General features: G+C 35.4%; 1 protein-coding gene across 1 annotated transcript in view; it reads right to left on the bottom strand.

The window, feature by feature from the left end:
• The window catches only part of COLEC12 (collectin subfamily member 12), a 220153-nt gene that overhangs the window by 13831 nt on the left and 180703 nt on the right, over positions 1–25619 (bottom strand). Inside the window, exons 4-8 of the mRNA XM_074276198.1 lie at positions 17946–18044; positions 16132–17178; positions 6306–6794; positions 4849–4985; positions 3276–3385 (exon numbers count right to left, since the gene is read on the bottom strand). Coding sequence (XP_074132299.1) covers positions 3276–3385; positions 4849–4985; positions 6306–6794; positions 16132–17178; positions 17946–18044 — 1882 coding nt within the window. The remainder of the gene's footprint in view (positions 1–3275; positions 3386–4848; positions 4986–6305; positions 6795–16131; positions 17179–17945; positions 18045–25619) is intronic.

Here is a 25619-nt window from a genome sequence, read left to right as displayed (position 1 = left end):
TAAAAATCACTATTGATGAGAGAAATGCAAATTAAGACAATTTTGGGGTATTATGCCATACCTATCAGATTGGCTAAGATGACAAGAAAAGATAATGATAAATGTTGGAGGGAGATGAGAAACTGGGACACTAATACATTTGTAGTGAAATTGTGAAATGATCCAACCATTTTGGAGAGCAATTTAGAACTATGTCCAAAGGGCTATAAAACTGTGTATACTCTTTGATCCAGCAGTGTTACTATTAAGTCTGTATTCCAAAGAGATCATAAAAGAGGGAGAAGGATCCATATGTGCAAAAATGTTGGTAGCAGCTCTTTTTGTAGTGGCAGGAAATTGGAAATTCCTTCACTCAATTGGGGAATGACTGAATATGATATATGGATGTAATGGAATGTTATTGTTCTATGAGAAATGATGAACAGGCTGATTTCAGAAAAGCCTGGGAAGATTTACATGAACTAATACTAAGCAAAATGAGCAGAACCAGAAGATCATTGTACACAGTAATAGCAAAATTGTGTAATGATCAACTATGATAGACTTAACTCTTTTCAACAATACAGTGACACAAGACAATTCTAATAGACTTGTGATGAAAAATGCTAAAAGCATTCAGAGAGAAAATATGGAAGGCTGCATTTGGATTGAAGTCTGCCATCTTCATCTTATTGCTTGCTTTTATTTTCTTGTGTTTTTTTCCCATTTGGTCTACTTTTTCTTGTACAATATGACAAAAATGTAAATATATTTAAAAGAATTGTACATGTATAACATCAGATTATTTGCTGTCTTGGGGAGGGGGAGGAAAGCCAAGGGAGGGAGAAAGAAAAAATCTGGAACAGAAAATCATACAATAATGAATATTTACTTGTATTTGGAAAAATAAAATAGTATTGAGAAAGGAGAGTTGGAGCAAGAAGAATTTCTGTTTCAGAGAGGAGGAATCCACCTTCTAGATAGCCTTGGCAAAAGACATGGGAATTATTTGGACAATGTAGAACCAAGTGGAAATATGAAGGGCCAGTTTAGCAGTTCCTGATGTTTTAAATATCCAGCTTTTGTGAGAACATAACAGCAGTTAAAATTTGTGACTGCTCATGTGTATTTAAATATTTTGCCTATGTGTATTTGGCTTATATATTTTTGTGTGTGTATGGAAGAAGAAAATATCTGCCCTAATTCTGATTTATATTGTGCATTGAGTGCTTTTCTATCTTCATTCCTTTTCTGAGGAGAATCTGGACATGAGTCATGTTAAGCTACAAATAAATTTTCTTGGGGTTCCAGCCAATGGACATAAACAACCAGAGTATTTGAGGAAAGAACCCTGTCAGGCTCTACCAGTTCTGAACCCAGCCCATTCACTTGTGTCCTGAGATGAGTTGTTCAATTATTTTCAGTCATGTCAGACTCTTTGTGACCCTATTTGGGGGCTTCTTGGCAAAGATATTGGAGTGGTGTGCCATTTCCTTCCCCAGCTCATTTTTCAAAATTTTGAATGAGACAAAGAGAGTTAAGTGACTTGTTCAAGGTCCACAGCTAGTAAGTATATGAGACAGGATTTGAACTTTCTATCTGCAGGCCCAGACCTCTCCACTGCATCACCTAGCTACACCTGGAGATGAAAGAGATCCCTTATTTGGAATTGTTGAGGAATAAGGGGGAGAGATCCCCACTGCTCAGAAATGCAGGTCCAAATGTGAAAGAATTCATGAACCCCAAAATTTGTGGCAAAAAGGAAATTTTATTTGTTCATTAAGAGGAAATTCTCTTAGCAGGCAAATTCTTAATGAAGAGATTTGCAAAGAGTGGGTAAACAGAAACCTATTTTATGAGTATATCTTGGCCGGAAGGCTGGGCGTAGTTTGAGCTGATTATCAGACCAAAATCTCCAATTGAATCTTTGAAATCCTTTTTCTTTTTTTTTCAGTCTGGAATTTCCAGAAGATCCCGGCCACCCCCAAAAGATCAGAGGGTGCTTTGACCAAGATCTCCAATTGAATGATGCTGCTTAGCTTAGAAAAGGCTCCTCTGGAAAGTATACTTTTTTCCCCAGACTTTTTTTTGGAGTCTGAGATCTAGTTTCAGGATTCACTCCTGTCAGAATGGGAGAAGATAAGTGCCTTGACCCATCCAGGCTTAATAACAAGTTGTTATTATGACATGTCCTATTTTGCTGAAACAGGGAAATAAAATTTAACTCTATTTCCCCCCCTTGTAACAGACAATTCTTTTTGCATTGGGAAAGAGGCTCCAACTATTGGCTTGAATGTTTGGAGATGTATAAAAGGTGATCCAGGAAGTCAATTTAATTGCTTTTATTGTTCTATGGTTGTTTTTCTGGGAGTGGTGTCTCAGTTGGATTTATAAGAAATTCTTGATGTTCTAGATGACTATATTCCACAAATTCAATTATTTTGCTGCTAAAACTGAAATTCCAGTTTATAAGAAGTTTATAACATTTTCATGTCATAATCAGGCCAAGATAATAAGCTAGGTTTAATTTTCCTTATAATGTGCTACAAATATAACCAATAGAATTGAGGAAATTCTTGAGTGACCATGAAACTCCTGGCTTCTATTATTCACCTGAGACAACATTTAGAAAAAAATGCCAAAAAAATCATACTGTGATTCTATATTTCTTCCATTTAATATTTAGTTTTCCTTTTGGCTACAAAACCCAGCAAAAACAAAAGTCCACCAAAAAACCCTTCTCTCCAAATGGTAGCTCAGGAGATAGAAGGGTAGGCCTGGAGTTCTCAGACATTTGGACCCTGGGCAAGTCACTTACTCTAGAATTGCCTTATTTCTTTAATGTAAAATGGTTACAATAACAATTCTTCATAAAGCTATTGTGAGGACCAAGTGAGATATTTATATGCAGTAGTTAGCACAATGCCTGGAACATAGAAGGCATTATATACGCACTTGCTATTCTCCTCAACATTCATCTCATCCTCATCATCCGGACTCAATAGCAATTTCCTGATATAGAATTATCACTGTATATAACTTTAAAGGGGATTTTCTAAGTAACACAGCTAAGAAGGAAGACAGGAAATAGTGGTGGGGGGAGGAGGCTGTATAGTTATGGAACCACCATCCTATCAATCAATAAATACTTATTAAGTACCTACTATGTGCAGACACTGTGCTAAGTGCTATATATATTAAAAAGAGGCAAAAGACAGTCTGTGCCCTGAAGGAGCTTACACTCTAAAGAGGATCTTACTATTTGATGAAACTCTAAGAAACTTTTCAGTACTCACGTATATTTTGGGATAGTTCCATCGAGCCACTTCCACTCATTCTCCTGTTCAGAGTCTGTAAGGCCAATCCAGAGGCTATCTCTTCCCACCATCTGCTTTTTTATCCATTGCTGCAAAACAGATGGTAGAGCATTATTACTGTCCCTTAAGATAAATGACTTATGGGGGGTTTTGAGGTCAGTTAGCTGCCTTAAAAAACATTTAGAAATTCAACCTGTTTTTAAGGAACATATTTGTCAGAATACATTAATCTGCTTTCTCCTGTTCTGCTTTCATTTCTAATTACATTTTGAAATTTATCTTTCTCATGTACCCTTCCATATTCTTTTGGGGACTGTATTAGTTGCTTTTCTTTGATGTTAAATTATTTTAGGTTGACTTGCTGAAAACCCCTGGAACCTTTGACCCTCCTGCCATCTTCTCTCTGTTCCAAACCTGGCTTTCTATTGTGGGAAGAAATGCAGAAAGCTATTGCGGAGGATCTTAATAGAGACAGGTAGGTATGTTCCTTGAAGCCTACTGTGCTTTTTCTGCTCTTTTTCTGAGAAATGTGCAACCAACTCCTAAGTCAGCCAAACTGGACTATATCAACAATACCCATCTTGAGCAGTTAAGTGGCACAGTCCCTGCCCTGACTCATCTTCCTGAATTCAAATTCAAGCTCAGACGCTGAGCAAATCACTTAACCCTGTTTACCTCAGTTTCCTCTTCTATAAAATAAGTTGTAGAAAGAAATAGCAAACTCTAGCATCTTTGCCAAGAAAACATTGGAACCACAAAAAGTCAAATACAACTGAAAAATGACTACAAAAATGTGTACATCTCTTATTTTCCCACAACTATCTTTATATTTATTCCAATTCCTGTGTTGGGAATCCATACCTTTTTGCTCATCTCTGACTGATGAATTTCAACTACTCTCTAGGACCCAGCTCAACTGTTACTTTCTCCATGAGGTCTTCATTCATTTCCATAGTTAAAATGATCATTATCTTCTTTGGACCTTGAACAATGCATTGTTTATATTTTTCTATGAACTTTTCTTTTTGATTCTGTATTATGATTATTTGAATATGTGTATTTTTCTCCCCACATCTATTAAATTTTAAATTCCATAAGATCAGGGAGGGACTGTATCTTACTGATTTAAATAGTTCCCTCCTACTACGATGTTCTGTACATATTAGTAACTTAAATTCTTGTTGCCTATATGAATAAATGCTTATTACTACATTCTCTTGACTGGCTGTACTTTCTTCCATAATATTTTTGTTTCTTTCCTTTTCCATTAATGAACTGGTGCCAAAGGAAAAATCCCCTAGTCTATCAACATGGCTATTTTAGGGTCTAATAATTAGCTCTTCTCTCAGAAAATTAAGTAGCATTTTTAAATTAGAAGGGATGAGAAAACTTTTCCATAACATCAATTCTTTTCTTTTATTTACTGGATAAGTGCTAAGACTTTACATTTGGGATATGCTTATTGCTTGTGAATGTTTAATATCTTTCTATCCATCTCTCCCAATCATGTGATTTCCAGTCTCTAAATATCTTTAAATTGCCAGAGATGTACCTGTTCTTCCCTTGTGTTTATGAAGATGAGATGTGAAGACTTGTCTTCACAGAAAAGTTTTGCATCATGAAAAATTTCTTTTTCTGTTGAAAAATAGTAGCATTTGTCTGTGTAGTTCTTCCAGTGAGGGGGACATCCTAGGAAAACGAACATTTAAACACTGGTTAAAACAGCCTGGGTAAAAACAGTCCCTTTCTAGGGAAATTCAAGAGACATGCAGTTGGTCTCTAGTTACTTCTATATCCAAGGGATAGCTAGATATTTTGTTGTGGAGAACCCATAAAGAGACACACATTGAAAAACTTTATATAAGTGCTTAATACAATGTTTAACCTAGAAGTGAGTTACAAGATTCCACACAGTAGTTAAGACCACACAATTTAGGAAATAGTTATTTGTGGGACTATTATTTTCCTGTCTTTACATTTGATCTGCATCTGGATTAATGTGTTCAAGGACAGGGAAAAAACCAAACAAAAACGAACAACTGAAGAAGGCACAGATGTGCACCATAGTCTGGAATCCATATGGTGTCTATAAACAATTGGATGTGAAGACCCAAGACTCAGGACAAAAAAAATAAATCAAGGTAGTAATAATGAAAACCTGAGTTTCACAAAGAAGAGTACTTTGCAGGTCAGAATTAGGTCTGGGTTGAAGAGAAAAGTTAAATCTAAAATTTAGCAAAAAAATTTTTGGGGGGAGACCTGTGATTTCATTATTAGGAAATCTTCTCTATCAATACAAACTGGCACCTGCTCTGTAATTTATGGATAGTTTTAGAGTCACCCAGAAAAAAAAGTTAAGTTTACCCAGAAGCACACAGTCAGTCTCCTAAACAGCCTGTTCTTGTAAGCATATATGTATATGTTTGTGTACACACATGTATGTGTATATGTATATACATACATAATACACAATGGCATATCTATAAGTAAATGTATAAATGTATATACACATATATACATGTATGAACCATTCAAGTTGTAAGGAACATATTAATATAGGAATTGCCACATATTTTAGAAAAATGAATTGCATACTGATAGGTAACAGAGGGCTTAGTGTGAATATTAATGGGTGAATTGAAGAATACTTTCATCCCTAGGGTAAAGAGAATAAATGAAAAGAAGACTCATGTGTTTCATGGTTTCAATGAAGGAAATGTTTTCTGAAGACCATGCTTTCTGAGAGTCTGACCCAGCTAAATAAACAAGGAGTAGAAAACCTGATCACATTGAGAGAATGAAATACATGAGTTTGAGTGACGCCACGTGGGGCTTAGGCTTGTTAAAGCAGCAGGGTTCTGGTGCTTGCTCTGCAGGATACTTTCATTGCTAAATAAGATGGGATAGCAGGACAGAGTACAGTAAACATTCTAGGAAGGTGCATCAAAGCCATGTGCTCTGCCCTGTAGATGCTCCACCTGGCTTTGCTCTGGGGCAGTCCAGACTTACCATTAGGCTCTGGTGCTGGTGTGGGCTCATTCTGTAGAGCAAGTGGTGCCATTGCTCCTGAGGGACCTGGGGGACCAGGTGGACCCTTTGGACCTGGCAGGCCCGGCACACCAGGTAGTCCAGGAAGTCCCCTGGGACCAGGAACTCCAGGCTCTCCCACAGTGCCCTGTAATCCTTGGAAGCCAGGAGGACCCTGGGGGCCGGGAGCGCCATCCTTTCCAGCAGGCCCTGGAGGGCCTGGGTCTCCACTTGGTCCTGGTGGCCCAGTCTTCCCTGGGGATCCTCTTTGTCCTTTTGGTCCTTGGGATCCTTTGGAGCCCTTACTGCCTTTGTCTCCTGGAGGGCCGATTGGCCCAACTGGGCCTCTTTCACCTGTTGGGCCTGGTGGCCCTGGCTCCCCCTTTTCTCCTTTTTGTCCTTTATTTCCAGTTGGACCAAGAGGTCCTTGGGGTCCCCTGTCACCTTTAGGTCCCCGGGGACCAGGAGGGCCTGAAACAGAATAAAAAATGTGACTGATATAAGTAGATAAAAGATATTAAGATTTACAGAATTTTTAATAAAGAATTTCCAACGTACAAAAATCTAAACTTACAACATAATTTTTATTATGGATCAATTATTGACTTTACCAAAAGATTCTTTGTTGTTATTTTTTAAAGGATTTATCAGAAAAAAAATCCTTTAAATAACAACTTTCCCTACTATAATTCAAATTTATATGCAGATTTTCAGTAATACAGTTTATATAATGTAGAAAGAGGATGGAGCATTGGGCCTTGAGTCAGGAAAACCTGTATTCAAATCCAACCTCAGACACTTCCTAGCTGGGTGATTTTGGAATAAGTCACTTTCCTCATGTCTGCCTCAATTTCCTCAATTATAAAATGAGGATAATAATAGTGCCTGCCTCCTAGAATTGTTGTGAGAATCAAATGAGATATTTGTAAAGCCTTTAGCACAGTGTCAGGAACATAGTAATAATATTGATAAAATAATTAATACTATTAATAAACACAAAGGAATAAATATTGACTAGTCCTTCCTTTTTTTTCTGCCCTTCATTTTCTCCTTTTTTTCCTTTTCCTTCTTCCTTTCCTTTTCTTTCACATTAAAATGAATGATCACTTTCTCATTCTTCTCAAGTTCTTTACATCACGGCTTCCTATGAGGGTTTTGCCTTCCTTTGCAAGGCGGGTGAGAATGAGCTCAGGGTTCTTTTCAGCAGAATATTTAGTGTTTCTTTTACTTAGACTTCTTATCCCTTCACTGTCACATGCCTCTTGAATTTTCCTCTTTGAGATGACTCCTTGTCTCTTTTCAACTGATGTATTTTCCCTTTTGGGTCAAAGCTTCCCTGCTTAGGGCTGCTGGTCAGTAGAAAACTCATATAAAGAGTGGAGGCATATTGTTAAAATGCTCATATTCCACACTCTGCCTCTCTTCCATCTCTTCCCTTTATGTTCTTGCAGCGGGACACAAGCTAATTCAGAGGCTTGGACCTAAAGTCCAGGCCCAGTGTCCTCCCTTTCCCTCCTCTCCTGTGCCCTTCCCTGCTCTCTGTTTGCACATCTCACCACAAAACTAGCAGCAGTTACTGACTTTGCCTAACCACACGAGGAAGAATGGGGTGGGGCTGAAAATGTAGTGTCTTTTGACAGGGGCCCATCCTTAGAATAGGGACATCTGCAAGACTTTAAACCTGAAATATTCTTCTCCACTTCTGTGCCTTTTCTGCTATGTTGGATGTAATGATCCCAACTCTGTCCTGAATTCTCTACAAACTTTATTTTGATGATCTTGTCAACTCTATGAATTCAACTGTTTTCTCCACCCTAATGCCTCTTTCTATGCAGGGCATATTATGTATTCTGTCTTTAGGAGGCTCTGTGTTTCTAGTCTCCTTAGGATCTGATTTTTTTAAATTGATCTTCCTGAAAAGAGGGCCTCAGTCTATGATTTTTTAGTAATTTCCCTCAGAATGTTGGGAATGGTTCCTGATCTACTTGACTCACAATCTTAAGGAAAACAACAAAAGCAGATTCTCACAGTCAGCACCAAACTTGAGCAGGAAATATATTCTTGTGTGATACTAATTTATAAAATTCGTAAAGGATGGAGAATTAAAAAAAAAAACCCCAAAAAACAAAACAGAAGGGGAATTTTCTCTGGATAAATGTCTAAAATCATCCTTTTACAATGTTTTGGACTCATTACAGAAAAATTAGGTTTCTGTACCTCATCAGTAAGTTTGACTTTCATTTCTACTTTAACTTACTAAGTTTGGTCAGGTGGGAGTTAAACAGCCCAAGGACATTTTATAAAGGCACAGAGGGGAATATTTACAACCATCTCTGTCTCTCTTAATAAAATGTGCTTTCATATGTATGACTATACATGAACTTTTGGCCAAGAATGTCGTTTTTGAGGTCTTTGTCCATAGTGTCAGGTTGCTGCCAGAACCTAAGTCATTGCTTTAAGAGCTGACCCTGAATGCCTTCAGACACTGTTTAAAGTATTATTTCATGCTATGCATACTGTAGGACACATTGTGAACTCTTTTCATTGGGGCCTGACTAGGAATTTGCCTGTTTGCCATGGATTCGTTTGATCATTGAGAAAAACATCTAAAATCATTCTGAAAGTTAGCATTGGCTCCTCATAAAAAGTAGCTGATTGATGCCAAGGGTCATATTCTGTCCCCATGGAATATTCAAGTTGGCATCACTTGCTAGCATCTGGAATGACATAAAGCATTGACTAATTATATTTTCCTCTAGTTCTTTTTTTAGGCTGCTGTTAAGGCTAAAATAAAATCCATTTTTGAAAGAGGGGTTTTAGTCAAAACAATGGAAACCATATATGTATCTGAGTATATGCAAGTAACAGCTTAACCCCTCAGCTGAAAAATATTAAAACTATGCATGTAGAGGTAAATGGGATAGCTCAGGCAGCATTTCAGGTTAACTTCAGATTCTCTGTCAAATTGGCTGAAATTGTTATTACATCTCAGAGCCAAAGGGGTGGTTTCCTGGCTTAGGATTTTGAAAGGCAAGGATGCCCATTCCTCTGGTAAAGTCATCACAATTATATCTACAAATGCATAAGCAACAACAACAACCCAAACTAAGAAACTTTGTATTTTCTACTCTTTTCCCTAGATTCAAGAACTCCTGAAGCCTTGAAAGTCCAAGATTTTAGAAATTGCTTCTCAGGGAGAAAAAGATGTTCTAAGTTAACTTTGATAGTCCTATATTGACATTCAAACAGCAAGAGTCAAGAAGTACAAGATTGTTTCAAAATTTGTGTTCAGCAGCACCACTGTTGGTTAATCTGAAATCCAAACACCACAGCACAGTGGACTGGCAAAGGGCAGGAAGGGGAAAATCTGAATATCCAGGTTTGAATTTTGGCACTGCTATTTATAACTTAGGTGGCTTTGGACAAGTCATTCATTTATTTATGAATTTATTCATTAATTGATCCATTTATTTGTAAGGGGAGGGAGAGAGAAAAAGAAGAAGAAAGAGAGAGGAAGAAAGCGAGAAAAGAGAGAGAGAGACAGAGAGAAGAAGAGAGAGAGAGAGAAGAAGAAGGAGAGAGAGATGCAGAGAGAGAGAGAGAGAGAGAGAGAGAGAGAGAGAGAGAGAGAGAGAGAGAGAGAGAAGAAGAAGAAGAAGAAGAAGAAGAAGAAGAAGAAGAAGAAGAAGAAGAAGAAGAAGAAGAAGAAGGAGAGAGATGCAGAGAGAGATGGAGAGAGAGAGAGAGATGGAGAGAGAGAGAGATAGAGAGAGAGAGAGAAGAAGAAGAAGAAGAAGAAGAAGAAGAAGAAGAAGAAGAAGAGATGCAGAGAGAGAGAGAGATGGAGAGAGAGAGAGAGAGAGAGAGAGAGAGAGAGAGAGAGAGAGAGAGAGAGAGAGAGAGAGAGAGAGAGAGAGAGAGAGAAATAGCACATGAGGTAGGGTAGGAAGGGAGGGAGGGAGAAAAAAGTGGGAGGAAGACAGAAAGAGGGAAGGAAAGGATGGCATGGAGTAGTCCAGAAGTGTTAAACTCATGGCCTTCAGGCCATGCTTGTAGCCCACAAACTCCTCAATGCTGCTTACCAGATTAAAATGTAATTGGGAGATGTTTGATTAAATAAATAAAAATACAATGCAATATAAATAATATTCATTTGTGGTTTTCTAAGTCTGCAGGGATTTCTTTCTTTTTGAGTTTGACACCACTAGTGTAATAACTAAGTCAGGGAGATCTAGGCTCATGTTTCAATTCTGACACACATTGTCTGTTTCATGCTGACCAATTTATTCAACATCTGAGTGTTTTGGCAATTCCCATACCAAAATTGCAGAGATGTCAATTTGCACGTGGAAGTTGCACTCTCCCCGAAGAGAAGTGAAATTCCCAATGAAATCCCAGATCCAGTCACTATCCCTATTTTATTTTATTCTTTTGGAGACATTGAGAGGGCACTGGTCATTCATGGGCTTAATTCTAGTACTAACTGGCATGGAAGATTTGACCTGAGCTGATTCCTGCTTTTCTTGGGCCATCTGATGTCCCTTCATTCTGGGGGCTCATCTTATTGGTACTAGATGTGGACATTTGATCTATTTTAGCCCTAGAGTTGCTCAGAACTCCCAAGTTCACTATATAAATGCATACATATATGTATGTATACACATATGTATATGTATATTCACACACACACACATATATATATTTAAAAGGTATTGGAAAGAGCACTGAAAACGAGGTTTTAAATCATGGCTTTGATACTTGGGTAATTATGAGCAAAGTACTTAATCTTTTTGAATGTTAGGTCTCTCGAAATAATATTACTTATACAACCCATTTCACAGGGTTGTTGGAAGAAAGAGCTTTTTAAAGATTTTGATATGTGAGTTATTTACATTTATGGTTTTGGAAAATATAAAAAAAATGTGATGCAGAAGATGGTGCAAAGCTAGGTTCATATCTGATTTCAGAGACTACTGGGCAAGTCATTTAATGTGTTTGCCTCAGATGAGGAAACTATGAGGAAAAATTGAACTGGAGAAGGAAATGGCAAACCATTCTAGTATCTTTGCCAAGGAAAATCTAAATGGGGTCACGAAGAGTTAGACAGGACTGAAAAATGATTGAATAATGAAGTGTAGCTTTAAAGTTCTTTCTTCAGTGAAGCTTCCTTGCCTACACCTTGCCCCCATTGTTAATCTGTACACAATGATTTGGAATAAACAGGAAGCCTCTTTGCAATTACCTGAAGCCACCAGAGTCCTGTAGGTGATTATTTACTTAGAATAGACTTCCCCAGAGAAATGCTGTGGAATCTGGGGGGGGGGGGGTGACACTCAGATGGCTTTACCTTCTTGAACATGAAGAGGAAAAATGGGTTCAGTTCTTAGTGAATTTGCTATTCAAAAGCATGTGACACAAGGGCTGGAATGTCCTCTATGTGGAGTTAATAGAAAAATCCTTAAATTATCTATAGTGAAAACAAAACATTTTCTAGAAAGATTTATTGTTTATAAAAGAACTTCCTAGTATCAAGATTTGGCATATTTAATAAAATTTAATTTAATAATTATTTAATATATTATATTAACATATTTATCATTATATAATATATTAACATATCATATATATTAATATACTTAATAAAATTAATTTAATATTAATACACAACTTAATGAAATTTCAGATGCAATTTAGCTTCAGCAAAGACAATTTCTTTTAGTTCATTTCTCGAGGAGGCCAAGTTTACACAATTGTACTTGTGTTTAAGGCAAACTTTTAAGGGAACAAATGCAAAGTGCAAGACAGCATTAGAGTGGACAAGGAGGATTGTCAGGAAAGCATTAGTGTATTTTGAGCTTTGCAGAGGAAAGACAATACATAAAGCCAATATAATCCAATAATGCCTAGTTCTTTAGTGGATCTTGAATGAGATTTTAAACTACAAGACAAAGAAGTATAATAGGAGAGTAAGATAGTCTGAAGAAATAGATTTATAGAAATACATTTCTCTTGACACGTGGCCCACATGTGATGTGGTCTCACTAATTAGAAGGATAAACAAATATTTCCTTAAAAACATATTTTCTATTGTTTTATTTCTTTGCTTTATGGACAGAATTCAATATTAGATCAAATAGTAACAATATAATGTTAACTAGGAAATAGAACTAATAATAATACTAGTGGTAGATTTAATATAATTTAATATAATTGGAAATGCGGAATGCCAAGATGAAAAACAAGGTCTTCAATAAATGTGAATTGAAAAACTAAATTAAACTTGGAAGCAATTTTTGGAATATATAGTAATCAATCTAATCTATTAGTACTATACTTAGCACATATCAAACAGACCACAACATAGCAGAGAACTCTGAGGTGATCTAGTTTACTCAAATTTTAGAGAGTGGAAATCAGAGAAACAAACTTGGCCTTTGCAAGGTCATGTAGGGAAAAAGTGACAGAGCCAGGTCTTTGATTGTAAAGCCAGCATTACTTTCATTATTTATTTATTTATTTATTTATTTTTCCTAAGGCTGGGGTTAAGTGACTTGCCCAGGGTCACACATCTAGGACATGTTCAGTGTCTGAGATCAAATTTGAACTCGGTCCTCCTGAATTCAGAGCTGGTGCTCTATCCACTTCACCACCTGGCTGCCCCTACTTTCATTATTCCATGTTGTGTTCAATCTCAAAGCATAACAGAAAAAAAGTTGGCATATTGATGCACTGACATTTAAATAGGGTAAAGAAATTGGAAAAAAACCCCACAAAAACTTGTTTCTTTAGCTACTCTAAAGTCAAGTACCACAGTTCTGATAGATGTTTAAAGCACAATGCTAAAAGAAGGCAATAGTTGAAAAATCCCCCAATACCCTCCTAAAAAAGTACACATTGATGGAACGAGTTATTTGTAAATCAGTTGTTGAGTATTACTAATAAAGTGAGCTAGAGGCCTTAACACAACGAGGTAAAAAAAATCTTAATATCACTGTGACTTGGTGGGAAGAGATTCATGTTGGAGTCTTCAGTACTTGGTACCCTATTGTAAGAATGGTATTGACAAGTTACAATATTTCCATAGGACAGTAATCAAAAAGAATCAACCAATCAATCAACAGAACAGGCTTGGAGGAGATGTGATAATGGTATCCAAGAGTAAGAGGGGTCTGTCATGTTCTGGTTGGTCCCTGAGGCCAGAAAAGTGGAATGGCAGATTTTGACTCAGTGTCAGGAAACACTTTTTAATAATCAGAGCTGTCAAAAAGTGCAAAGAGTTACTTCAACAGGCAATGGATTTGACATTGTTGGATGAAAGAACTGAGAAGTAAAGGACGAGTAGGAATGGTGGGCTCCAGGTTTCAAGATGTGATTTGATAAGGATGAATATAAAGCAACTGTACAAATACAAGGTGGAGAAAACAGCTGGAAAGCAGTTCACATGAGAAAGACTAAGAGTTTTTTATGGTTTGAAAGCTCAATGATTCATCAGTTTGATATAGTAGCTAAAAAGTTGACATGATCTGGGGCTACCTTAATCGAAATAATATCTATAGCAAGAGAGTAGAGATGATTTTTCTATGCTCTGGTCCTGGTCAAGTCATGACTTGTATAGTGTATCCAGTTGGGGACATCATATTTTAGAAGAAATATTGATAAATTAAAATGAATCCAGGAGAAGGTAAACCATTTCATAAGAGGAGTGTGGCTTAACCTGAAGAGAAATCTTGTGGTGGTGTGATGGTGAGTGAAGGAGGATTCCATAACTTTTAAAAAATGAGATAATTGCAAAGTGTCTAATAGACCAGTGCCAGGCACCTAGTACGTACTCAATATGTTCCTCCTTTTCCTTCAAGTGGAAGAGAGAATTCAACTTTTTCTATTTGACTTCAAAGAAAAGAACAAGGACCAATATATGATACTGACATGGAATTTTCTAATAAGTAGAGTGTTCTAAAATGGAATGGCCTAAGCTAGGAAATAGTATTTTTTGTTTTGTTTATCATTCTAGGTCTTTAAGCAAAGCTTTGGTGGTCCTTGGATAGGATATATTTTACTAGATTATCTTTTATGTCCTTTACAATTCTGCAATTCTATGATTCTATGGTTAAAAGTACAGCATCATACCCCTGTTATACCCCCATTACATGCCTAGAAAAGGAAGCACATTTAGTGAAAAGTTGCCCACAAAACACGTTTTTTTCCCTCTCTCTGCTTAGCTAGCAATCCACATTGACTAAAAGCTTATGGGAAAATATATAGTATAACACAATGGGACTGATATATTTGTATCCTAAGACAAAGTGAGAAAAAATATTATCTTTTGATGCTATATATAAATTGTCAGTCTTCTTATTTGTTTCTCTTTACATGTTTAGGCTAAGAAGGAAAAAGAAAAGATAAATCATGCATTTAATAACTCACTATAGGAAGCAGATAATTTCTATGAATTCATGGCAAACTTTTTATATTTTAGGCACAGACAATGTTGTCTTATAATTATTATAGGCATAAAACAGAATTTGTTATATGAAGCACCATTAATCCCATAAGTATGAAAAACAAAGTATTCAAAATGTTTGAGTACCTTCTTTTGAATGAAATATTTCTAATATTTAGAGACTGAGGAAAAAAAAGAACACTCCAAATTCTTGGAGGCTATAAAATATATATATATATATATATATATATATATATTTAAGTTCTGAAAAGTCTTTCTTGTTGGAAAGATTTTGAGAATATGCTCTGCATGATAGACCAAATGTTTATAATTTTTAAATCAGCCTTGTTAAATTTGATGAACCATACCACCTTTTTGGATGCAGAATATTGGATTTTTTGGCCATGGCAACTCTAAAGACTATTCAATTCAAATATACAAATATTTATTAAGCTCCTGTGCAATGCTAGAAATGTAATACAACAACAATACAGTCTCTGCCTTCAAGGACCTTATGATCTTTTATCTTTTATATCACAAAGGGGATGCAATCTGCATCAATTGAGGAAACACAATGAAAAAATAATGGATCCTTGAAATTTCAAACTCAGTTATGAATAATATTGAATCTTCATATTTTCACTTATAGCTTCCATTGAGTTTTAAGAATTTGAATCTTCATTTTTTTTTATTAATGCCACATTACTACATATTTTCTGATAGATTATCTGATCCTATTCCTTATAAAGAAACTGCCTTTCAGAAATAATGAATTATTCTAAGACAGGGAAATCTTATAAAAATTAACTTTGCTGCAGTTATCCAGGATTATTTTTTTCAGTCTGGGGTGTCCTTATCCTTGAAGAAAGTCCCTAGTGTTCACTCAGGTCTTGCAACATCTTGTGACCTTCATATTTAATCTAATAAAATAATGCTTTCAAATGTTTGAGGACACAGTATTATGAGGATTTTCAGGCTATCAGGTTGCTAAGTTGAGCTTCTCTAGAATAGTTTACTCTCATATGGAATATGCTATAAATAGATCAGTTTTGGATTCTGTCCCAGGGTTCTAATCACCAAAAAGACCTCATTATAATGCAGTCTCACTTAAAATATGGTCCTATATAGCCTGAGGACTCTACTTGATTTAATGAGGCAGGAACCAGATAAATGGTATCTATCTTTGTGACTTGGAAGAATTAATGTAACCTATAAAGAGTTTGGGCTTATAACTGTAAAATAGCTAAGGCATTGGGGAAACTGGGTTAATGTCTTCTAAACTTTAGTTCCCAATATCACCACAAGCTGGAATGTTTTGTACCCAGAAGAGAATTAAAACTATAAGGGGAAGCTAGGATTTCCATTTACCTTGTAGTATTGTAAAATTCTTGATGAGCTGGCCATGCTTGGAATCTACCAGCTTCATTTCTTCCATGATCACAGACAAGTTGGCGACTTCAATATCTAATCTCGATCTCATGACATCCTGCTGCATCCTGAGAGTTGTAGAATCCAAACGAATGTTGGCCAGTGTATTGTTCAAAGCAGTTAGGTCATCTGTGTGTTTGGTTAAGGTGTCTGTACAAGTTGTCCTGACATCATTCAGGTTGCTGGTCAGCGTCCTCAAATGGTGGGCTGTATAGCTGATATTGCTAATAATGTTAACTATGTCTGTTTCAAAGATCTGAAATCGTTCCTCTAGCTGATTAAACTTGGTGGTGGTTCTATTCTCCGACTCTTTGTGGTAGTCTTGAAGGTCTTTCAGATTCTGTTCATTGGCTTGTGAGATAGTAGTGATATTGTCCAGTTGACCATTGAAAGAGTTAAGTTGGCTATTCATGTCCTCTAGAGTATCATTGTTAGCTTTGGCTAAGGCAGAGTTGTTGGCAGCCAGCATCTGCAAGTTCTGCACTTTCTCTTTAAGCCAATCAGTATCCTTCCTTGCTTGAAGGAAAACCTGCTGCAGATTTTGGAAATCATTCTTAATCCGCTGGATAGCTTGGCTTGTGTCATCCACAGACCTCTGGAGACTGCTAATTAGATTCCTTTGCTGCACTTGTGTTAGATTCAGGTTGTTTAGGTTCATGATGACCACATTGTGTGAATGCATTTGGCTCTGTAAATTCCCTTGGAGAACACTTGTGTCGTGCTGCAGATTATTGACATAGCCATTGTAAGCCTGGAGAGTTTTGTTGACAGTGGTGATCAGGAAAGAGTTATTCTCCAGTGTTTCTTTCATTTGACTCTGCCTGTCATCCAGTAGATTCCCACTCTCCTGTAACTTCTCTAGTGTATCCTTATTCTTGCTGGTTTTCTCTGTAATCTCATGAAGTTGTTGTCTGAGGTCCAGAATGTCCGATCTGAAGGAGGAAAGTTCTGTATTGGTGCTTACAGCTTTCTGCCCAGTTTGGTCTCCTGGAATAGAAAATGTTATTAATGAGACATAATGCCATTGAAGGGAGTTAAAGTAAAAGAGTCATTCATGACTGTTTTTAGGGTCTTATTTTTAATTGACATACACTGGTGTGCATGAACTTTAGGAGGTATGATCTGAGCATGCACAGATTTAGATCTACACGCATGAAAAGCATGTGTGCCCGAACTGGGTAGCTTGAACTCTTACCAACTTGATTTATATGGATGAATCTTAAGAGTATTAGGACTGCCAAACAATTATGGTTAAATGACTACACCCTCAAAATTTTTCTTGCTCTAGGCCATAGGGTTGGATATCATGGCAGGGGATAACTTATTGCTCTTTAATCATCAGAAATATCTTTTTCCTTTGGATAAAAAAAAAAAATTAGGAATAGAATTTACAGCGCCTCCTTTATATAAGAGCTAACTTATACAATTCTTATTTTCAACTGGGAACATATTAAAATAAACCTACTGAGTCTTTAATAAAAAACATTTAATGAAGGGCACTTTAATAGCACTTTAAGATCAGGACTGATCTTAAGTTTTTATTTGGCCTACTAAAGAGTTTATTGGATCTATTCCCAAACCAATCCTTAGCTTTAAAATTTTCTGAACTTCATCCAATGGAAAGACTGTACTGACAAAGCAAAATCTAAACATTCTTATGACTGCCTTGAATGAACTAGAATTCTGCTAGAAAAAGCTTTATTCATTTATGCAAATTAGAATTAGGAACAGAAATTTGGCTCTTTGTGGCTTACCTAATTTCTTCAGACCACTCTCCACTTCTGTGAGTTTCTCATTGTATCTTAGATGTGATGTCTCCATGCCACCCGTGACATTGTCCATTTTCTCTACAACTGATATTTGAAAAACAATCCATTAGTAAGAAGCATCCTTATTTATGCTTGTTTTTTTTAGTTGTAAGATGAGCTGCTGTTTCATTATAATAACACATTAGAATATTTACAACCTAGTGAATAATAGAGTGATAGATACAGGATGGAACAAAAACCAAAGTAATCAAACTCATATAACAAAGAACAAATGACTCCTTAGCTTTGTTTTCAAATCTCTGAGTTAGAAAATAAATGAATAGTTGATATTTACATGGCACTTTATGATTTCTAAAATACTGTCACAGTTGTCTCATTTTTTTTTACAACAAACCCATGAAATAGCTGTGGCAAGTGTTATTGGTCTCATCTTTTAGATATGAAACATGTGGCTCTGAGCCATTAAGTGATGTGTCCAAAGTGGTACAACTAATGTTTGGCAGATCTGGGACTCCTATCCACGTCTTCTCAGTGTGCTTTCTATTTTGCCATTTGAGAATATTATATTCTCCTCTGCTCTGGGATACTTTGCTATGTTTTATATGTTTTGCATTTGGCTTGGACATAGCTTTCATTTTAATATGCCCTGGGAATTCCCATCAAGTATCATATTCTCTTTGGCATCTATAATTTACTTATTTCCCTAGCATTTAGACACCAAACATATGGCTTATTTAGGAAACAATTTTCATCTATAAGTCTATCTTGTGATCCTTCCTAATACATCAGGCATTTGGAATATGCTTTTTGAATAGGAGGGATCACTGAATGTCAGAAAAGTTAACCCACTCAAGATCAAACAAGTCTCTGTTACAACAGAAATGAAAAAGAAGTATTTGATTCTCTGTTCTATGTTTTCAGTCAATCAACAAGTATTTATTAAATGCTTACATAGTACCAGACACTGTGCTAACAATTCAAGATACAGAAAAAAACATGGTCCTTGCCCTCAAGGAAATCATATTCCAGTGGTGGTGGGCGTAGACAACATGAAAATGATTACATAAAGATTCATTGACCCAAAAAGACAGAAAAAGTTAGTTGGTCAAAGTCAACCTATGTCTGGCCTGCTCTTGACTTTGCATTCTATGCCTCCACTAGAGACAAACAAGCCAGGATGAGTTGTTGAAATCTTATAACACCAGCTAATTAACAGCATCAGTAGTCAGAGAGAGAAGACTGCTATCTACAATAGAATCATGAACAAAAAAGTATGGGGAGCTGGGGCTTATGTGTTTTTCCTCTCTTCAAGGTTGGGAATAGATCAGCATTTGGGAACTAAGTTTTATAGCTTGTTCTTTGCAGGAAGGTTGCCTTTTCTCTTGTTCATAGAGGGGAAAAAACAATAAGGTTGGAGAACTGAACTGACTCTTCCCTCAAATTCTTGAGTTTGGAGTGTCTCTATAGATGAGTTAAAAACGTCTAAATCTGCTTAGATACAATTTTTTTTTTTCCTTTTCCTGAGGCTGGGGTTAAGTGACTTGCCCAGGGTCACACAGCTAGGAAGTGTTAAGTGTCTGAGATCAGATTTGAACTCGGGTCCTCCTGAATTCAGGGCTGGTGCTCTATCCACTGTGCCACCTAGCTGCCCCAACGTTTAAATCTGGAAGAAGATGTGAGTGTATAGCCTATATAGTAGTTGTTTAAAAGTTTTCTTTTTTTTTGGTTTTGTTTTTTGTTGATTTTATTCCTTTTCCTGATTCTATAAATAAAAGCTTTTTACATGGTGGGTCACAGTTCCATTTGGAGTCATGTAACAATGTGAGGGTAATGAAAAATCTGGTACAAGATATAAAATATTCCATCAAGATTTAAATCTTTATGTAAAAATTAATAAGCATTAGTATGGAGATTTGCTTTTGTCTTTAAAAATTGTAAAATTATAGGTATACCAATGAAGTATTTTAAAATAAATTTCTTTATGATTTATTATCAATAAATGATTGACTTGTATATTTATTTTGTATCCTATATATTCAGGGTTATTTAAAATTTTCTTGGGTGAAAAGGGGTCACGAGTAGAAAAAGTTTAAAAAGTCCTGCTATAAATATGTAATGGGGAGGGGGGTAAGGAGCTGATGCAATCTCCCATGTGAAAGAGTCTGGAGAAAGGCATAATGACATATTATTGGTAGTGATGTGTCCCCTGATTTGTAGCATTTGCTCCTATAGTGTTGGTTGGGTCTGCTAATCCGTTGTTGATTGACTGAATTCAGAAGGGTTAACAGGGTATGGAGGGCCAGGGTCAATTTCTTGACTTTTAATTTTTTCTCACTGGTCTTTAAATAAAGAGGCAAAGACTACTGAAAGACCTTGTGGGAAGAGACACCTTAGTCCTTTATTTCCCTAACGAAGTTGCTCTAATGTGGCCTTTCAGTGAGTGCATGGCTGTACTGTAGCTTTAGTCTCTGCCATTATCTATTACTTATCTTCAGGTGAAGAAGATTGGTGATGGTGGTAACTTTGCTATTTTTGAAACATCAAGAGACAAGCCATCAGTGAATTCATGAAAACTTTTGTGGGCAACAAATCTAGCAGTGAGCTCCTGAGGAAGGAGTTCAGGAACCCAGCTTTGTTTACTAGTGGGAGATGATCAGTAAATTAAGACTCATTTAGTGGCTATACTGAATTTGGAAGTGTAGAAATTACATTAAGTTTGAGCCCATTCTCCCCAGAGACTGAGGTGTTATAGGGGAGACTGTGCCCTTAGGTTCTGAGGGAATGTTTGGATTTCTGTCTTTTCTATATCTTTTTCAGTAATTATACTTTTATGAAAACTAATGGATATTAATTGGCTAAGTAGAAGTGGAGTGCTAGTTAGTGCCATATAATTGTGGGGAGGGGAAACAATGAAATGGGGGAGAGAATAGGGGAGGCAGAGATTATATCAAATGAAAATGATAATAGAGAAATCCAAACCTATTTAAATATACCCTTAGAATCCTCAAATGTAATGTAGTCTTCTACTACAGATAGGTAAGTAAAAAGTAGCAAGTCTAAAATGCTCACTTTTTTGGTAGTATTTAATCAGAAATAAATTTGTAGTATTTATTTGTAGTATTTAATCAGAAAAAAAAAGCCTATGTTATAGTTGCATGAAAAGAACTCAGAAAAATATAGTAGATAAAAGGAGGAGGAGAGGTTTTATGGTGGCACATTGAGCTATTCTAATTGGTTAAATCGTTTTATTGATGACATAACTTAGCCTGCATGTGACCCCTCACTCTCCAGTCTTTGGCCATTTTCTTCACAACCTCTCTAACATTCTTAGAGCCTATCAAACATCATGGCTTGGGAGTTTTAACTCTTTCATCTCTGGAATAGCTGTCCTACAGCATCTCATTCTCCCAATTAATGACCTCTCAGATCACTATTTTAGAAAAGTTCCATCCTTGTTTCAGTTTAGTCTACATTCTGGCCATTTTCTCCATAGCTCTGCCATAGCCCCTTAAAACTTCAAAGCATTTAACACATTATCTCATTTTTTCCTATTAGAATGAGCTTCTTGACATCAGGTACTGTATTTTTTATTTGGATCCCTAATACTTCATAGTAAATTTCTAAAAAATGCTTTAAAAAACTTCACTCATTTGAGCCTCACAGCAACTCTGTGAGATTCATGTTATAGACATTATTATTCTCATTTTTTCAAATGAAGAAACTAAAGTTCACTGAGGTTAAATGGCTTACCCATAATTACATAGCTATAAAGTATCTGATATAGTATTTGATAGTAAGTTTTTCTGATTCCAGGACCAATATAGTACCATGAAGAAAAAATTTTCCTGATAAATTTTGTATCAACATTTCATAGAAATCACCAGTATACTTTCAGGTAAATATCAACATTGCTCTCTGTTGGTTGCCACAGATTTAAAAATTTTTTTTTGCTTAAAAATTTTTTTTCATAGGTTTTTTTTTAAAAGAATGTTTTTTAAGCATTGACTTTTTAAAGGCAGTTAGACAGTGTAGAAGATAGAGTGATGGACCTGGAGTGAAGAAGACCAGAGTACCAATCCTGTCTCAAAACAGTTACTAGTTACATGACCCTGGGCAAGTTATTTATTCTTATTCTCAGTTTTCTTATCTATAAAATGGGGATTATAATAGTAATAGTAATAGTGTTATGAGCATCAAATGAAATAACATATAAAATGCCTTGCAAACCTTAAAGCCGTTATTATTACTTGTCTTATTTTAAGCAGGTGAATATAGTACAGGAAATTTTAATTTCTTCAAATGTTCAAATAATTAGAAGATAGAAGGGAAGAAAAAATGAAGATATATCTTTGTAATCAAACACCCTACAACGTGATTGGTTTCTGTTCCTGAGTCACTTTACTAATCCACCCTTGCTCTTGCCATTGAGAAGATCCTCTGGTTCCTGTATCTGAAAGGAGAAAGGTGCTGTGTGACTTGAAAGGTTTTGGTATTAGAATTAGCTCCTCAAGTGACAATGGCAAAATGCCAGGTTGATCCTTGGATCACAGAGAGATTTAGGAGAACTGAAGCCTTTTGAAACTCCTGTATATTGATGGTTTAGATATAGATCCAACTATAATGATTTTCTCCCTTAGCTTACTTGTTTTGCTCACCTGCACATTTCTTAGTCCCTAGGAATACAACTGCTTCAGTAAAGCAAAAATAAAATTATTACACTGTGGGCAGGAAGAGGAAAAAAAAGTTATAATGTTTACACATTTAAATTCAGGCTTAATTCTCAAGTCAAAACATGGGCCTCAGCCTGTGCTAAAACCACAAGAAGGACCTTAAGACTCGCCCTGCTTTGCTGGCAGTAAGAGACTCCTCTAAATGTGCTGATGGTCACTCATTTTTCTCCTTTATTTTTCTTTATTTTGGTTTAAAGTATCGTAGAATTTTTTTTTTTTTAAAGAGAGGAAGAAAAAAAAAGGATGCCTTGAATTTATACAGTTTAAAAAAAGAAAACATGTTTTAATGACAGTATTAATTATTACTTGGGCTTAATAAGGAAATTACCTATTTGCCCTGTTTTAACACAGTGTTAATGAGCCAGTTTCATGTTGTCCTATGTGTTTCTGTGTATGTGTGTATGTTTGTGTTTAAAAATAGAGCTTTAGTGTAGAGCTCCAAACTTCAGGCTTGAGAAAGGTGGCAGCTTGCCTACTGCATACAAATAGCAGACTGGTTGTAATCCAGAACTAACACTTGCTGTAATATCCCACAGCATTTTCCTTGGTCCTTATTATTAACTTTTTAACAAAAAACATATGCTATCTTACTTGAGAGACCACAAGTCTATCAACCTATGGCCTTGTTAGATAATTCTTGAAGTAGGAAAACCATCATTGATAGTCAGATGATGTCAGCAGCCTGATTTGCCCAGGATTTTTTCTTGTGGAAGCATTTTTTTTTTTTTTTTTGATGGAGAATTTCTTTTCCATGTTATTGGTGTTTCGATGGGTGAGCAAGAGTTGGAAAATATTTTCAACTTGTCCTCTCCACCTAGATGTCCTTTTCCTACTCCCCAGATGTTTCCCCTTCCCACAGCCCGGATGCAAATGCAAGTTTTATCATTATGTTTGTAAAAATATTTTTTTTGTTTGTTTTTACTTATGCGCTCCTATTTCTCTTCATCTTCCACACCATATCTATCCTTAAAGTCCTAGTTAAATATTATCTCAACTCCAAAGCCTTCTGCAATTATTCTACATTATGATGATCTTTCCCTTTTCTGACCCTTTGTAACACTTTCTGTTTATATCACACTATACAGTACTTTTAGGATCATAGAAGCATAGATGTAGATCTACCAGAGATGTAAGAAGTCTAATTTAAATCTTTCATTTTACAAATGAAGAACTGACACTCAGTAAAGTTAACTTACTGACTCAAAGGTACACAGTTCTTGAGGTAGGGGTTGAGCTCAGATCTTCTTCCTCTTAGTCCTTCATTCTACCATATTTCATTGATAAGTTTTGTTTCAATATATTCTTTAAATCCCTAAAGTATTTCCTGTTGAATACTTTTAATGTGCAATTCTTAAAATACTTATATAAAACAATATGAACGAGTGCTTAAGCTTTATAATGTAGTGGTTTTCTATTAGTAAAAAAAGAAGGGATAGCTGAATTACTTTACAAATTAGTACCAACATTGACCAACTTTTAAAAATCTGAATTTTGTTTAAAATTATCTTCATTTATAAAATTTTGGAATTAAAAAATGAGTACTATATTAATGGCTTATCCTGCTTTTAACATATAATCAAGTGACCCATATGATTATATGTTAAAAGCAGGATAAGCCATTAATATAGTACTCATTTTTTAATTCCAAAATTTGTTTATTTAATTTGTTATTAATATATTACAAGAAACAATATGATGTGGTTGATAGAGAACTGACCTCAAAGTCAGGAGGACCTCCCAGTTCTGATAACTAATGTGACAAGTATCCTAGTGAGTATCTCAAAATCCTATGCATCTCTCTAAAACTCTTAAGTTGCAGAGCAAGTGCTGATATTCATGAGCAGAGTTTCTTCAATGGAAGTTACTAACATTAATGACACCATAGGTTTGCTAAAAATATTTATTATGCCAATTGCTTTTCTAATGTTGAGCTGTACTTGCCTCCCTTATAAAATCTAACTTAGTCAGAGTAAATTAAAAATAATACTTAGCTATAACAGTGTTTGTCAGTGTTCAAAAATATTTTGCTTCAATATTAATTTGTTAGAGTAATCCAATTTTTTTTCTCCTTTATCTTTTCTTGGGCAATTAGGATCAAGTTCATCTCATAGAAACAGTTTGATAGAGTGTTTACTTACTGTTATTAAAAACAGTTTATGGAGCACAAATATTATTTGATCTTATCTTTCTGATAGTATTTGCTATTCTGTACCTACAGTTTCTTCTGTAGAAGTTTACTTACTTTTTGAGGGATTATTTAGGTAATTTATTTAATATTTTCAGCATTTGATTTCATTGTTTAGCCATTCAGATAATTCATTAAACCATCAGTTTTGTGGTGATTAAGTAAAGTAGTTTCTGGTAATTTTTCTTATTTCCTTTACAATTGTGAATTTGTTGTTTATATCCTTGGCTTATTTGGTTTTAAATCAAATTAAATTAAAATTTTAATTAAATTTTAAAAATTTATTAAAAAATTTAAAAATATATGAACATTTATTAAAATAAATTTAATTAAATAAATTTAATTTAATTTGGTTTTATTGTGCTAAAAAAGTTCTTAATTTTCTTGATCAGTTTAGCTTTTAAAATGATTAATCCAATCTTTTAATTTTCAAAATCTTGTTTGGGCATTATTAATTTATTGTCAAAGACTCTATCAAGTTATCAATTTTTAGAATAAAAGTTTCTGACATCATTGAAGAATGATTTTTCCTATTAAGAAGCACCTCTAGATTTTATAGGAAAATTAATTTTGCAGTAGAGACCAATTTCTCTTGTTTTTTCCTATATTTGATTACATCTTGTCTTTTTAAAATAGTCTCGACTTATTCAAACTGGTCTGTTGATAATGTAAATTAATTTCTCCTGGCCACTTCAACCTTAAAGTTACTTACTTAATGTTAAAACTTTAGAACTTGACAATTAT

The sequence above is a fragment of the Sminthopsis crassicaudata genome, chromosome 1, assembly GCF_048593235.1.
Source record: "Sminthopsis crassicaudata isolate SCR6 chromosome 1, ASM4859323v1, whole genome shotgun sequence".
In the NCBI taxonomy this organism is placed as follows: domain Eukaryota; kingdom Metazoa; phylum Chordata; class Mammalia; order Dasyuromorphia; family Dasyuridae; genus Sminthopsis; species Sminthopsis crassicaudata.
The sequence above is the reverse complement of the archived record's forward strand: the minus strand, read 5'-3'. Positions and strand labels throughout refer to the sequence as shown.